This window comes from Gracilinanus agilis, chromosome 4, assembly GCF_016433145.1.
Source record: "Gracilinanus agilis isolate LMUSP501 chromosome 4, AgileGrace, whole genome shotgun sequence".
NCBI classification, from domain to species: domain Eukaryota; kingdom Metazoa; phylum Chordata; class Mammalia; order Didelphimorphia; family Didelphidae; genus Gracilinanus; species Gracilinanus agilis.
Window position 1 is genome coordinate 334795042 of NC_058133.1, and position 15013 is coordinate 334810054.

The window sequence follows — 15013 nt, forward strand, 5'->3', positions numbered from 1 at the left end:
ATGTATATGTATTGAGTATATCTAAAATAGAGATTGAGCATATCTATTAAAGATCCTAAAGGGGCTGTGCAGCTTTAAGATCTTTGTTAATGATTGTAAAAGCACTTTCAAAACTTAGGTACATTATAAAAATTGAAAATGGCAATGAATTATTCTTAGAATAAAAGACATTAAAATATTTTACAAATAATAAATGTTCACAACATATATGATAGCCAGCATTTAAGAACACTTAACATGAGTTAGAATTTTAAATTAGAATTATAAAGTGGATTTTCTAATATTTCTGATGCATCATATCTGAATATAAATTAGCTTAAAACAAAAAATTAATTTAAAAGTTACCATTATCAAAACTTATTATTTCTATAGAATATGAAAAGAAATTATACACAGAGTAATTATGAATAAAGGAAAAAGTAAAAAAGTGTGAGCCAATCATATTAACAGCAAGCTAATTCCCATTATGTAGGTAGCTAGGTCAAATAACTGGAAGTTTTATTTTGTAATTGAGATTACAACATGACATTTGATAAACAATACAATTTCTTGGGTCATCTAGGAAAGAGTGTCAAAGAAATAACATTGAAGATAAGAAAAAATCAAGAATTGAATTACATTATTAAAATTAATGAAGGATATAAGGGAATCCTAACATGGATAAAGGCATTTAAAGAAAGCTCACTTTATTTAAAGTAATGTTTTTTAGGATTATAACTATATAATTTTGTTAAATGATGACATATTAAATATGATAGTCTTCTAGGTATGCCAGTGATTTCCTGTGAATGCCAAAGCCCATCTGGACCACAAGATAGGAATAGTACCATTGGTTCATCTTACAGAGCAATAGTGAATTCATTAAAAAAATTATCATATTTCTATCAATATTATAAATGAAACTGCTTTACTAGTTGACACAAACGTTCTCCCCTAACTCTTCAAATACCCAGCTTAATTTACTTTATTTTCTGTGTTTATTTGGATTTTAATTTACCTGCTTACATTAGATATTCCTCAAGTCAAGTCAGCTTGCTGCAGCTCTAGCTTTTTCTAAGCATTAAAGCTCAAGATCAAAAGAACTTGGTCAAAGTTTCATGTCAAAGAACTTATCTGAATTTATAGCCTAAATTGTACAAAATGTATTGGAAAATAACTTGCAGTCTTCTCTAATTTAGTATTCCTCAAAGACAGAGAATTTAAGAATTGTCTTACCTGACTGGGTTCTGTTCCAGTAACACTCAAGTCTTGAATGGATCTACGCCTTGGCTGTCCGTTGCCTGCTAGAGAGAATGAAAATAAAACACTCACATGTATTTAGAAATGAAACAAGAGTACAGCAGGAAGTTGGACTTTAAATAAATCCAAAGAGAGAAACAAAGTGTGAAAAAAAAGTATGACAGTTTGGGTGCAGAGGAAGAAAAAGGGAGAGGGGGAAAGAAGAGGAAAGGAGAAGAGACAGCTGCAATGTTTTAACTCAAAAAATGCTGGCCTGCAACAGAAAATATACCCTAATACAATAACCACTCCTACCACATGAATAGCTGCTACTCTCTCTTCCACCATCTTCTGTCATGTGTTTAAATAGGATTAATGCTTGGGGGCTGGGGCTGATGACGGCATCTATTTCAAGGGCCTTACGTTATGCAAGATAGCTAAGCATGCTGTAAGACACTACTAGCTTTAACCTGTAGTCTTTTTTGTTGTTGTTGTTATTTTCCAAGCCCCACTATCTTTAGGCTCAGCTTCCTTGCTTTCATTAAGAAATATCCAAAATCATACTTAGTCCAATATTAGCCTTCATCAGAATTCAGGACTTAAAACACGGTAGGTGCTTAATGAATTTGTTAAAACTGAATCTAACATTTTAACTCTTCAGTTGTCAACAAAAACTTCCTTGCATTTTCCTTATATAGCCAAACAACTATCTGCCTTTCCCCTATCAATTATAAATGTTTTCTTCCTTGTGAATTGAAAACTGTGGTTTTTAAGGTATACAATTTTTAAAATTCCATCAGTTGATGAAAAGAAAATCTCTAAAATCTGAATGAATTAAGGAAAAATTTCACTGGGCATTTTGTTTTAGGAATAGGATTGTTTATATAGTATCTCCTAAGATGAGAGATCAGCTGTCCAAAAGGAAACACCAAAATGCTCTGAGTAACAGCTGACACAATGCTCTACATTCTTTTGACTTTGAAAGCTGCATTACGTAACTCTCCTACTAGCGGGCAGCACTCAGAAACATTCATTCTAGTTCTTGTAACCCTATGAGCACATACCACTCATACTCAGTATTTCGTAACCTACACATCACATTGATTTCCCCAACTTTGGCTCTAATTGGTGGCATAATTCAGTATACTTATTGCTCTCAAGACCACAATGTACTTATCTGACACAAATTTAAACAAACCTTTAAAAATAATCATGATTTTCTGCATGAATATATTTAAATTCAAATTCTAGTGATATGAAACTGAATTCTTACCTATACTCTTAAGACAGTTATCTTCACATTTATCTAAAAATTTCATTAAAGATCCCAAAGTATTCAATCTTTTTAATGTGAAAAAACTAGTTCTTAGAAAGTATTTAATAATGAAACTTATTACACAATGGTATTAATGGTAATACCATCAATTCATTTTGTTTCTGGAGCATATAAACAATATGCCTAAAATAAATAAACAATTGCCTAAAAACAATTTCGGACACATTTCATTCAACAACCCAATTCTAAAATTAGCTTGAATAAAACAGGCTCGTAAAAGTGTCTGGGATTCTCATTTCACATCAGCAACATTTGTGAATCTAAGTAACCTGGTATATCTGTCCCTAAACCATTAGATCATCATTGCAATAAAAACAAAAACGAAATAAAATATTCAGATTGGGCAAGGGAAGAAATGGGGAATCACAACTTTTAAGGGAATAGGGGAAAGCAGAACTGAGAGTCAAAGAGTGAATTCCTTTAAATGAGGAATTTTCAGGCTAGTTGGAAGAGCCAAAGCAAGCAGTACTGGGTGATGCATTTCAATTAGCATAACCACGGCAGAAACCATCTGGCAAATAGTTCACACAAAGCAAAAAAGGATTGCAATCAACAAATACTTGTTGCTCCAATATCAAGCTTTAAGTCATAATTTAGAAATATGAATGTAAGATAATCCATCTCCTGTTATCTCAAATGAAAATTACTAGGTCTGTTCCTAGGAAATTTTGATTGATTCTAATTTTTTTGCCCTATAGAATACTAATTTGGCAACTCACTAATTTTACATTTTTGTATGGTTCAGTGGAATGCACATACATACATTATCCATGGTCCTGTAAAAGAACTAGTAGAGACCTAGTGGAATGAGGTAGATGGGTTCCTAAACTAGTAGATCAAGTGGTGATATGAATATCATGGCTAGTTTCAAAGTCACAACTGAGTACAGTTTTCATAATTAACCATAAAGAACATTTTATTTTAGAACCAAGGAGATATGCAAAGAATATGGTTTGAAATGCTAGGTGGGAAAAATAATTCCATGACCTATATGTCGTATCACTGAATCTAATTCTCTGTGCAGTAATGTCAGATGGAAAGAGATGGCTTTTGAAATCAGTTGATTGATCCTTGAGTCAACTAAAAATGAACAAATTAGGTTTTACAGAGACCATTGCTTTCCTGGTTTAAGAAATGGAATCAGAGGTTCCTGAAAACCCTCTTATTCAGATACCTTATATTCTTGGCTTAGGGAGGCTTTTTTCCTCACCTTTCTATGTAATAATTTAAAACTTTTCCAAAGAACTTTCTCTATTCTTTTCCTCTCCTCACTATATATCTTTCTTTCAAAGTCCCTCATCTTCCCCAGACTCCCTCCTTATACCTACTTTAATATATAGCAGTGGTTCCCAAACTTTTTTGGCCTACCACCCCCTTTCCAGAAAAAATATTACTTAGCCCCCTGGAAATTAATTTTTTTTAAATTTTAATAGCAATTAATAGGAAAGATAAATGCACCTGTGACCATTACCACTCCCCTGGATCGCTGCAGCACCCACCAGGGGGCGATGGTGCCCACTTTGGCAATCATTGATATATAGGATGCTCTTCAGCTCTTGGTTTTGCATTCTTAGCTTTAACTATTCAAATGTCTGCTTTGTGATTAAGATTCTCAAGATATCTTCATTCATATTCTAAGAGCACTTTGTACTGAATTATGACACCATTTTTATACAAAATTAGAAATGATTTTGTATTCTGACATTTCAATTTGTCTGCATTTTCAGATCTCCATTTGGTGCTTTGGCAACTTTTGTGTTAACAATTACAACAGATAAAAGTAGCTTTGTATTTGATGAAAAAAACCTTGGACTTTTGCTTTCTAATGAATCCTAGAAAAATCAATGATATAATATTTGTAAAGTACTGTGGTGGCACACAGTAAGCACTCAATAACTTTTTGCACCCTTGCTCAAATCTTTCCCTGGGAAGGGTTATCTGTCCAGGGATACATTTAAGGTCAATACCATTAGGTTGTACTTTACCTTGTGTTCAAACTGTACTAACATACCTAGAAAGCATTAAAAAATGATGATAAAAAAGAACTTTTGATGTAGCGCCTATTATAGATTACTTTCTAGTTCCTTGCTAGTGTTAGATATATTTTACCCAGAATTTCCTATTAACGAGTTTATAAACTCTCCCCAAACTTCATCTTAATGACCTTGCCATTTCTCCCTTTCTATATATAGCACTTAACGGAATTTTCTGTATTTTATCATTAGCAGCATTATCTACAAAATATTCCCTAAATGACAAGGCATTTGTCCCTATTTCCAACTATCATTGCAAAAGTGATTGTAGGATTCTATTTTAGCTAAAACAAAAAAGAATCCTGAATATCATTTAAAAATTTTTTTGTTAAGCCTTCGCTTCATTCTAGAAACAACTCTAAGACTGAAAGCAAGAATCAGACTTAAGTGGATGCCCAGGATCCCTCAGCTAGGAAGTGTGTAAAGTCACATTTGAACCTAGATCCCAGACTCTAGGCTTAGTACTCCATCCACCATGCCACCTAGCTACCCTCCCATCCCCACCCCCGAATATCATTTAAAAAATGAGAAAGTTTTCTAGTTACTAGATTTGGCAGTTAAAGAAAGGAATGTATCTGTAATTACTATGGAATTAAATTTTTTAAATATAAAAAAATGCATAGTCCTGTTGTCTAAATTCAAAAAACATTCTTATATAAATAAACATGAGAACTATTTATTTTGAGAACCTCTTCAAAATCCTCAAAAATAATACATAAAAAAAAAAACAGGAAGTGTTTAGGCAAAACACCTAAAAAAAAGGTTCTAGTATCAATGTGACTGAAATCTATAGCTAATTTATTATTTCTTTAAGGATAAGGTGTGAGCACATTATTCATTATAGCATTAAATCACTTCATTATTTTTACTCAATTATTTTAGGGTCAGAAATTACAAAATACGTAGCGAAGTGCTTTTGTACCACTTTTTAGAAACTGAAGCAATTAAGAGCCCTTCATCTATAGACTTGATGGAGAATTTTCAAATGCTTATAAATAGAGGTGAAGGGGTAAAGCAGGGGGGAAAATTCTCTTACATTAAGTTAATAACTCAATCCTGAGTTATGAATGACAGGATCTTATAATAACATTAACAGAACAGTTTAAATACAAAATCCCCTGTAAAAGTAGCTACACTTTACAATGACAGAAATCAATTTGAGTATAAACTGTTAGGAATTAATGTTATTATTAGAGAATTATGGATCACTGAAGACTTCTGCATCTTAAACAAGCAATAACAGTTCTGTTAAAGAGCACTTTTCTCCTATTAAAAGGCATTGTGATTAGTTTTTAAGAGATAACTAGTACTACATAATTAAAAAAAGGACTAAATAGCTTGGTCAAATCTATGCTTGTCTAGTATATAAGAAACTCTGAACAACATTCTGGGTTTCTTAACAGTTAAACTGAATTACTGTGTCATTACTTGTATTCACTAGGGCAGTGAGGGGTAAACTTTTTAAAGAGGGGGCCAAAGGAAAGGAAATGCTCATTTTTCAGTCTATTTCTAAGGCAACTCCTTCCAAGTTTCATTGTATTGTATCCTACTCATTGTATTCGTCAGATTAGGAATAATGTCACACAGTTGGATAGAACATTTCAGGGGGCCCACATCTGGCCCATAGGCTATAGTTTGCCCATCACTGCACCAGGACACGGTTTCTCCCCACTTAACATATAAATTTTTAACTGCCTAGCTTCTTCTTGCTCATATGTGGACTGAATATCAAGATATCTCAAATCCCACATTCTGAACTTCTTAAAACTATAAACTACTCAATCCTTTTCTCCTCCTTTACCCCCATTCTCCTAACAAAAAAACTCACCACAATAAACTAACTACAAGTATGATACAATAAATAGTTTATACTGTTAACTGATATGTTGTTTCAAGGCTATAATCTCTACTCTATTGACATACTTTAAAAATAAAAACAAACACTACTTTCGGGTTTAGGATAAAATATTGAATAGTGGTTCAAAGGCAGAAAAGTGGTAAGGGCTAGGCAGTGGGGGTTAAGTGATTTGCGTGGGGTCACAAGCTATGAAATATTTGAGGTCACATTTGAACCAATAACCTCCTGTCTTTAGGCCTGGCTCTCAATCACCAAATGCCCCCTTATTAATATACTTTCTACCAAGGCAAGAAAAAGTAGTCACTCAGAAAAGAATATTTGGTATGGGCAATAAAAGTTATAAGAAGGAAACAGAAAATGACATACAAAGCATGAGATAAATGAATTAACAAAGATTTCCAGGCTTATGATCTTAACTCATATTGATAAAAAAAAAAAAGGCACAAAACCTTAAAGCAATTCAATAGAGATTAAAAAAAATCTCCAAATAAAAGAAAACTTTGACTTAAGACATGGGGATTACAACTTTTAAATCCTTAAAATTTTGCTGGCTGGAAAATACTCAAGAAAATTTATCTCTGCCTTGGAAAAATTCTAAATTTATTAGCTCACAAAAAAAAAGTTCAATAAATAAACATAAAACAAGGCTAACTTGTCTGCATTCTGAACTGAGAACTTTATGTGACCTAAATGTTTTCTCCCCCTCCCCTATGGTAATCAAGCCCTATATGCCCCTAACTTGCTGAGGCAGCAGTAAGCCACTTGGAGAACCTTTTATACAAAATGAAAATAAGTAGCACTGTGTGTTCCAGTGGTGCTTTTAGTTAAATTGTAGATGACATGTTTATATATATATATATATATATATTTTGGTGTGGATTGCTTACTCCACTGTCTCATTCCTCTTCTAGAGCAAAGGTGAACAATATGACTCACAAATAGTTCCCATCTACTGAATTAAAGGTTAACGATGCACCAACAAATGCTCTAGCTCTAAGATGCTTTTGTTTTCTGAATGGAATAGGGGTTATTATAGTTGTGGGATAGTTTTGTCCGAATTTTGTTGCTATTATAAGCTATTATTTTGGGAAACAGTACTTTTTTTAGAAAAAGTAGATGAATGGGGGCAGCTGGGTAGCTCAGTGGATTGAGAGTCAGGCCTAGAGACGGGAGGTCCTAGGTTCAAATCTGGCCTCAGACACTTCCCAGCTGTGTGACCCTGGGCAAGTCACTTGACCCCCATTGCCTACCCTTACCACTCTTCTGCCTTGGAGCCAATACACAGTATTGACTCCAAGACGGAAGGTAAGGGTTTAAAAAAAAAAAAAAAAAAAAAAGTAGATGAAATATAAAGGAATGGTTTAAATTGGGGACAATAAAGTATTTCTCTTTATTATACATATAGGGTAGATTCGGTACACATTCGGTAGAAGTTTTGGTAAAAACAAGACAAATGCAACTAAAATTATAATGGAAACAGGCAACTGGGAACAAAATTTGGGGGGGGGTACACAAAACTTTTACACCAAATTTTGCAGATATGGATCTCATTTCCAAGATATATGATCCATTCACCAAATGGTAAATGACAGGAACAGGCAGTTTACCAAAGGAAGAAATCCAAACTATCAAAACCATTAAGAAGAAGAAGATGCTACAATTTGCCCCAGTAGAGAGAATATCTACACTGACTAGATATTGATGTTAAAAGCATACCCTCTGGTCTAACTAGGATAGAAAGGTTATACAAGATGCTTTTGTAGTATGGATGAGGTAACTGAGACTGATTCTCTCATGTTGATTGACATTTAAGTGGCTAGTGCACTCTACTCTTACACCTATAAAAAGGTTACTTTGCTGAATGACTGGATGGGGGAAAAAAGAAAAGCCCTAAATTTTGAACAAGAGGAATTTATTTTATAGTAGCCGGAATACAGAAAGGTAAGATTATTAGACTTTTTTACATATGATTCACTATGCTGCTGTAATCTTGGAATAACTATTTAGTCACTCTAAAAAGTGACTGAGAACTTTGGTCAAGGTCTTTGACTTTTGGGGACTTCATGTGTGTGAAAATTTTAAGAATTTTAAGAAACAGACAACTTTGAAAAGGATCATAGATTACATAAATAAATAAAGCAACCTGTACTTACACAAATAAGCTAATTCTGATCACCAATGAGTTGAGTTCCAGGTACTATATCCCATTCTATATATTACTTTGTGCCAAAGGAAAATATTAATTTTGGAAACATTATTTCAGACAATATTGGGACTACTTCAACCTTAATAGAAAATATGTGTGAATTCTCATTGGGGTTTCTATGCTTCTAAATTCTATTTTTAATACATCAAAAAGTCTTTTCTTTGGCTATGCTATATAACTCTCTGGGAAATACATTAATTCAAACAAAAAAAAACCCCAAAATACAACCTAGGAAATTTTTTGGAATTAAGGATCACTAAATTTTAAATATTTGCTACTTTTATTAGTATTAAGGACACTTGCCTCATTCCCAAAAGATGATTTACAGGACTTCATATTTGATATACATTTCCTTCCCAAAAATCTACTTTCAATCCTGGAGCTTGTGTTCCTTTACTAAAAAGTAAAAGAGTTCACTTATTTGCAGTAAAGATTTAATTAGAAAATATGGCAAAAATGTTTACAATAATAAACTGTTGAAAGGGACATTTAATGAATTTAGAGATCTATCTGTTGAAAATGAAATCAAATACTTCAAATTCAAAAGTAACAATGTAAATGATAAAAGTTGAAAGAGATGAGATTCTTTAATAATTTAAAAGCACAGTTCAATCCAAATCTAATGGTGGCAAGACATTTCCAGGCACAACATTGACCATACAAAGCATAGCCATGCAAAAAGCCACATGCTCAATATCATTAAGACTTTTGGTTGGGTTATAGGTAATGTTTTCTTTTCATTTACAGAATCACACAGAATTTGAGTCAGAAGAGTCCTCAGTCATCAGGTCCAATTTCTGCTTGCATCAGAATGCCCCTTACAACATACCAAACATCCACTCATTACTTTTAGATAGCACTGACTGCTAGATTAACTGTTAAAGTGTTAACCATTATCAAGCCTAAATTTTCTTCCTAGCAATTTGCACTCAACTAACAACTTCTAATCCTGCCCTACAGGGGCAAAGCAGAAAATATCTAATTCCCTTTCTATCTTTATAGCCTTTTAGATAAGTGGAAAACAGCTTTTCTGTTCCTCCTAAGCCTCCTTTTCTCCATGTTGACTTTCCTTAGATTCTTCATTCTTTATATAGCATGAATCATCAAGTAGTTTTTTTCTTTCAGTCTAAATTTGCTTTTTGGATAGAATTTTTAGTGTTCTACAAAACTGGCTATCTTGATACTTCCCTGATTTGCTTTAAGCATTACAGGGAATCAAGCTTACCTGGATAATATCTAATTTTAGTCAGGATTTGGTGCCACAACAAAATGGTAACAATTGCAGTCAACTGAGCTTAGGTATCTTACAAATTAATTTCTTAAATTTAAGAGCTATTCTGGTTGGATAAAAATCTCTATGTTAAAAGCTAACTTAGGGTTAGTTAACTTAGGGGGGCAGCTGGGTAGCTCAGTGGATTGAGAGCCACGCCTAAATAGAGAAGGTCCTAGATTCAAATCTGGTCTCAGACACTTCCTAGCTATGTGACCCTGGGCAACTCACTTGACCCCCACTGCCTATCCCTAATTGCTCTTCTGTCTTAGAACCAATACATAGTATTGATTTTAAGGTGGAAGATAAGGGTTTGTTTTTTTTTAAGCTAATTTATCACTTTAAGACTTCAAAAACCAAGAAGTTAGAAATAAATCAAAATTTTAATGTTTTGTCTATCAATCCTTTCTTATGAAAGTGAAACTCAGTAAGCAGTTTTAAGAAAACCTAATTGTAGGAGTACAAAACTGTATACTGTGTCATGGAAGTAGCAATGGAGATAAAGAAATTTTAGACTTTAGATTTCAATGCACAAAACTAAACAAACTGTGTTTAATTTTCCTTTTCAATACATTTAAGTAATTTCTTTTACTTTTGACCACAAGAGTCATTCCTTTCAATTAATTGTTTGAACAGCTCAGAGAATCTCCTTTTGTTTGTGACAAAACAGGCTTTAAGGGAGGGAATAATGCAAAGGGGGAAAAAATCCTGCAAATAACCTCTTTAAGATTAGGGGTTGGCAGAGGGACAGGAAACCAAATAGAGTAAAAGTGAAACTATGTGTTGCTTTCACTGAATACTCCATTTTAGAATCATCTAACACATGGTAAAATTTTTTAAAAAAGCAAAAATCAGACTAAGACTATGATACCATGCATGGATTGGACACAAAAGTCACAAACTATTTTCTAACTTAAAACAATTATCCTAATATAAGTAATGAATCAGAAGTATATTCTTGGTATATAAGATTATTCTTTAGTAACATATCCAGCAAAACATCATATTTCAGGGTTCTACATTGTTTTGGCTTTCCAAATGGAGCAAAATAGTATTTATGAAATCCCTTTCCCCACTGTGAACTTCCTATTTAATCTGCTACCTACAAAAAGAGGCAGGATATGAAGTTGGTAAAGAAAGAAATGTACTGAAGAAGAAGAGGATGTAGGAATGTGGGAAAATTAAAAATCATTGCCTTTTTCTGTCACATGCTAGGAAGTCAGAGACCCTTCTAATTTAGCAAACACTTATCCAATTCAAGATGAGAGAAATTCTATCAATTCTGGCAATCACATTTTCTCCTAGAAAATGCTGGTTTTTTCAATTATATTTTGACAACTGATTCATTTTTCAAGCCCAGGTATGATGATAACGCTTCTGCTGGCCAACCTGATCATTTCGTGCAAGTCATTTTTTTCCTTTTAAATGGCTACTTGCATGGTCTCAAAAAATTGGAGCAAGAAGTATTTATTTTTGTTTATTTATTTTAATATGGTGGGTCATTATTCCAGCTTCTTAGCTATTAGACCAACTCAGGTGGTCTATGATACCTGATACGACGATCTGAGGGACATCCAGAATGTTGCCAAATGAAGCAGTTTTACGATGGCCCCGTTTAGGCTTGGAACAGGCTGCAAAAACACACATATACAATACACATGCAAACCACTACAAATAGTAACATATAGAATGATTGACTATCAAAAAAGAATATTTTTTCTATAGTTATGTTAACATGCAAAACTACATGCAAGACTATCTAACTTTTTATACATGCTTACGAAAGAAAAGCAGAGATTAAAAAAGCGAACAACTACCAATACAACACTTCAGACACATTAGTTTGAATTAAGCCAAGATAAAAACAGACAAAGACAGACAAAGATGGTCAAAGCTGCATGGCAACAAGGATGATAATTCCTAAAATTGTTTGTGGGGAAAAAATCCTGCCTATTTAGTATTATATGAGGAAGGGAACAGTAAGAGAGGGGAATGATCAAAGTACATAAGTTATCGATAATATTCTAATTACACAAAATTTGGATATATGTGTATGTGTGTGTATAAATTTTAAATTGGATGAAATTCTTTTCTTGAATGTGCCTATCAGGCCTGTATATCCTGTATAAACTAAATATAACTGAAAACAATAAAGACAAATACTTTTTAATCTTTCATAAAAACGCTTACAACCATACAAACTTCTTATAAGGGAAAAGTGAATCTTATATAAAATAAACAAAACCAGATTTATAATGATTTCAGAATCAGAGACCAAATTGTAATTCACCTCAAAGACAAAGTACTCTTGGCATGTCTTAAGTGTGTGTGAGCCTGACAGCCCTTGATCAATCTTTGAATATTGACTGGTTCACGTACTCTCAGAGCAAGTGATCCCAGGAAACAAACAAACAAAACAACACTATAGAGTCCAGGATACATTTTTTTCTGGTCAGTATTTTAGAGGCAACATTAACTTTTCTTGAGGAAGCTATTATCTAAATTTGTAGAGTTTTTTCATTTTTCTTTCTTTTTTGGAGGGGGGAAATTTGGCCAATTTCTATCTTGACAAAAGGAAAACCATCTTTTTAGGAGAACAAATTAAAGTAACTGAAAATGTTGCTAGGAAAAAGGAGCAATGTTGTTAACTCCAATAAGTTAAATATGCATGTACCTTTTAATTTCTGATCCTCTATCTTTCATGATGACATTTTAAAAATGTGAAAAGACAAAACCACATCAGTATAAATAAAACTAGTTTCTTTAAGATTCCAAAGAAAAATTACTGAGCACTTCTCCAAATGAAAAATAACTATAGTTAACTCAATTATTCATGCTCATATGGGGAACAGCAGGCAGGGAGGACTATCTAATCTTGGGCTTTAGAACATAGTTTTCTGCCAAACTTAAAACAAAATATTTTGTCATTCAGTAGGAAATAACCTACATAAATCACATCACTTACAATCTATTGGCAGAGATATGACAGTCTTTGTTTGGCAAGAAGTTTGGTTTCTTCTCATAGCTTTTTTAGTTAAAGTATCAACTGAGCTATGCTTGATAAAGGCTTTGTTTGCTATAAACAATGACTTAGTAAATTATAATATTTCTATTTTCTCCTCTGAACTTAAAGGGACATATTAATCTTCAATAATTTCTTTAACAGCCTATAACAAAGGTATTCTTAAATGAACTGCTAAGAACTTAGGAAGTATATTGTCAATCCAATCCAATTTTTATTTTGTTTTGTTAAGACAAAAAGGAAAAAACCCACAACACCAAACAACCACCACCAGACACCCACTATTAACAAAACATAAACCACTATTACAACAAAAATATAACAGAGAATTAAATATATTTGAAAGCTTATTCACATGATAAAATACTTGCTAGTGCTCTCCACCTCAGATACCTGCATTTCCTTTTTTACCTGTGGTAGCAGCTATTCTTGCTTCTATTTCAGACATGTCAGCACTCATCCTCTTGCCCTCTGATGATGGTGGCAAGCTTTCCACACTGCTCCCTCGAGATGCTCCCAAGCTTAAACGCCCAGAATCGCTCTGTTAAAATTTTAGAACTGTTTGAATAACTGATGCTCTGAAAATTTATCATGAAGTCTCCTTCAGGGGGCAATCTGGAGGGAGGAGGGTGCTAACTACAGTCTTTTTCAAGACTAGTCTCTAAGAGATCATGGAAGATTGGAAGATTCAGAAATACTGACAACATTCATGAGGACAGTCACTATACTTCTAAGAGAGAATTGTCCTCCATTTGATAACTGACCTTTGCTAAAATATCTTAAGGCATAAGAATAAAATTGATTGTTGAAATAATTTAAAATGGATAATTGATGCAATAAAACAAAACAGATATTAATACCATTAAAAGCAGGCTTGCAGTTGTCTCCTACATCTGAGCAGGCTAGTGTATAAAACATGACTTAAGATATATTATATACTTATTGAGTTAATAATATGAGACTTTGTTGGCACATGACAAGAATCATGCCATACAAAATAGAAAAGGCAATGTTCATAGCAAGGAAGAATAATAGGATGGTGGAAGGTAGATATGAGGAAAATTAATTTTATAATTAGGCCTATCCAGGCTGATCTACCTACTTAAGGAACAAGACAGAGAACTGTAAAATGGAAAACAATGGATACTGCACAAAATAATAGGGACAGAAAATATGCACAGAAGATAAACCACCCTCAAAAATGTTTATGTAGAAATGATTATACTACTGGCAAGATGGATGTATAATTTTTCACTTAACAAACCTGTTGTTTGGCTTGATTTTTCAACAATTTTGATTCTAAGCGCTTAATGGTATCATTTGTTGCTGGAATTTGTTCCATATTAGTGTCACTCTTGTTACTGGTATTTGTAGAAGTGATATCCATGAATGAACCTAGGAAGGCAAAATATTTGTAACAGTTTAATTTAAAATAATATATAATGTCTTGAGGAATGCTCTGTGTAAACCTTAAAGTAATATTTAAATGTGGTAGTGGTATAATTTTTTAGCAATAACAACACATCTACATATTGTTATCACTTCTAGTATCAAATATAAAGTTCTTTGGTATTCATAGCCTTTACAAACCCTTTTCTCCACCTCCAAACTTTCTAATTTTCTTATATCTTTAATCCCTCCTAATGTCTCCCCATGTACTCTGTAATCTACTGATATTTACCCCCTTGCTATTCTTTGAACAAGACACTGCATCTCCCACCGTACGCATTTTCACAAGCTGTCCCCATATGCTTGGTACTCTCTTCTTTACCAACCCTGCCCCCTTGGATTCTCTGCTTTCCTTTAAGTCCCAGCTAAAATCTCACCTTCTCTAAGAAGCATCAGTTGATCCTAGTAGCTTCCTTCTGTTGAGGCCTCCCACCATGTTCACTTTCCCCCCATTAGGCTACAAGCTTGTTAGGGGTAGGTATTTTTTTTTTCTTCTACACTCAGTGCTTAGCGCAGTGCTGGCACATAGCAGGTGCTTATCAAATGTTTATTTGATTATATTAGGAAGTTACTTATGTGAGGAAATATAAGAACAAGCTGGGGTAGGGGTGGAAGGTTGGG

General features: G+C 33.4%; 1 protein-coding gene across 5 annotated transcripts in view; it reads right to left on the bottom strand.

Annotated features, from left to right (window-relative positions):
• The window catches only part of MAP3K7 (mitogen-activated protein kinase kinase kinase 7), a 77410-nt gene that overhangs the window by 25846 nt on the left and 36551 nt on the right, over positions 1–15013 (bottom strand). For 2 of the 5 annotated variants that reach the window (XM_044676479.1, XM_044676481.1), the window contains exons 10-13: positions 14208–14338; positions 13355–13484; positions 11472–11552; positions 1216–1280 (exon numbers count right to left, since the gene is read on the bottom strand). In XM_044676479.1, coding sequence (XP_044532414.1) covers positions 1216–1280; positions 11472–11552; positions 13355–13484; positions 14208–14338 — 407 coding nt within the window. Of the gene's footprint in view, positions 1–1215; positions 1284–11471; positions 11553–13354; positions 13485–14207; positions 14339–15013 lie in introns of all 5 variants that reach the window. The other 3 variants (XM_044676480.1, XM_044676482.1, XM_044676478.1) reach the window with 2 other exon arrangements.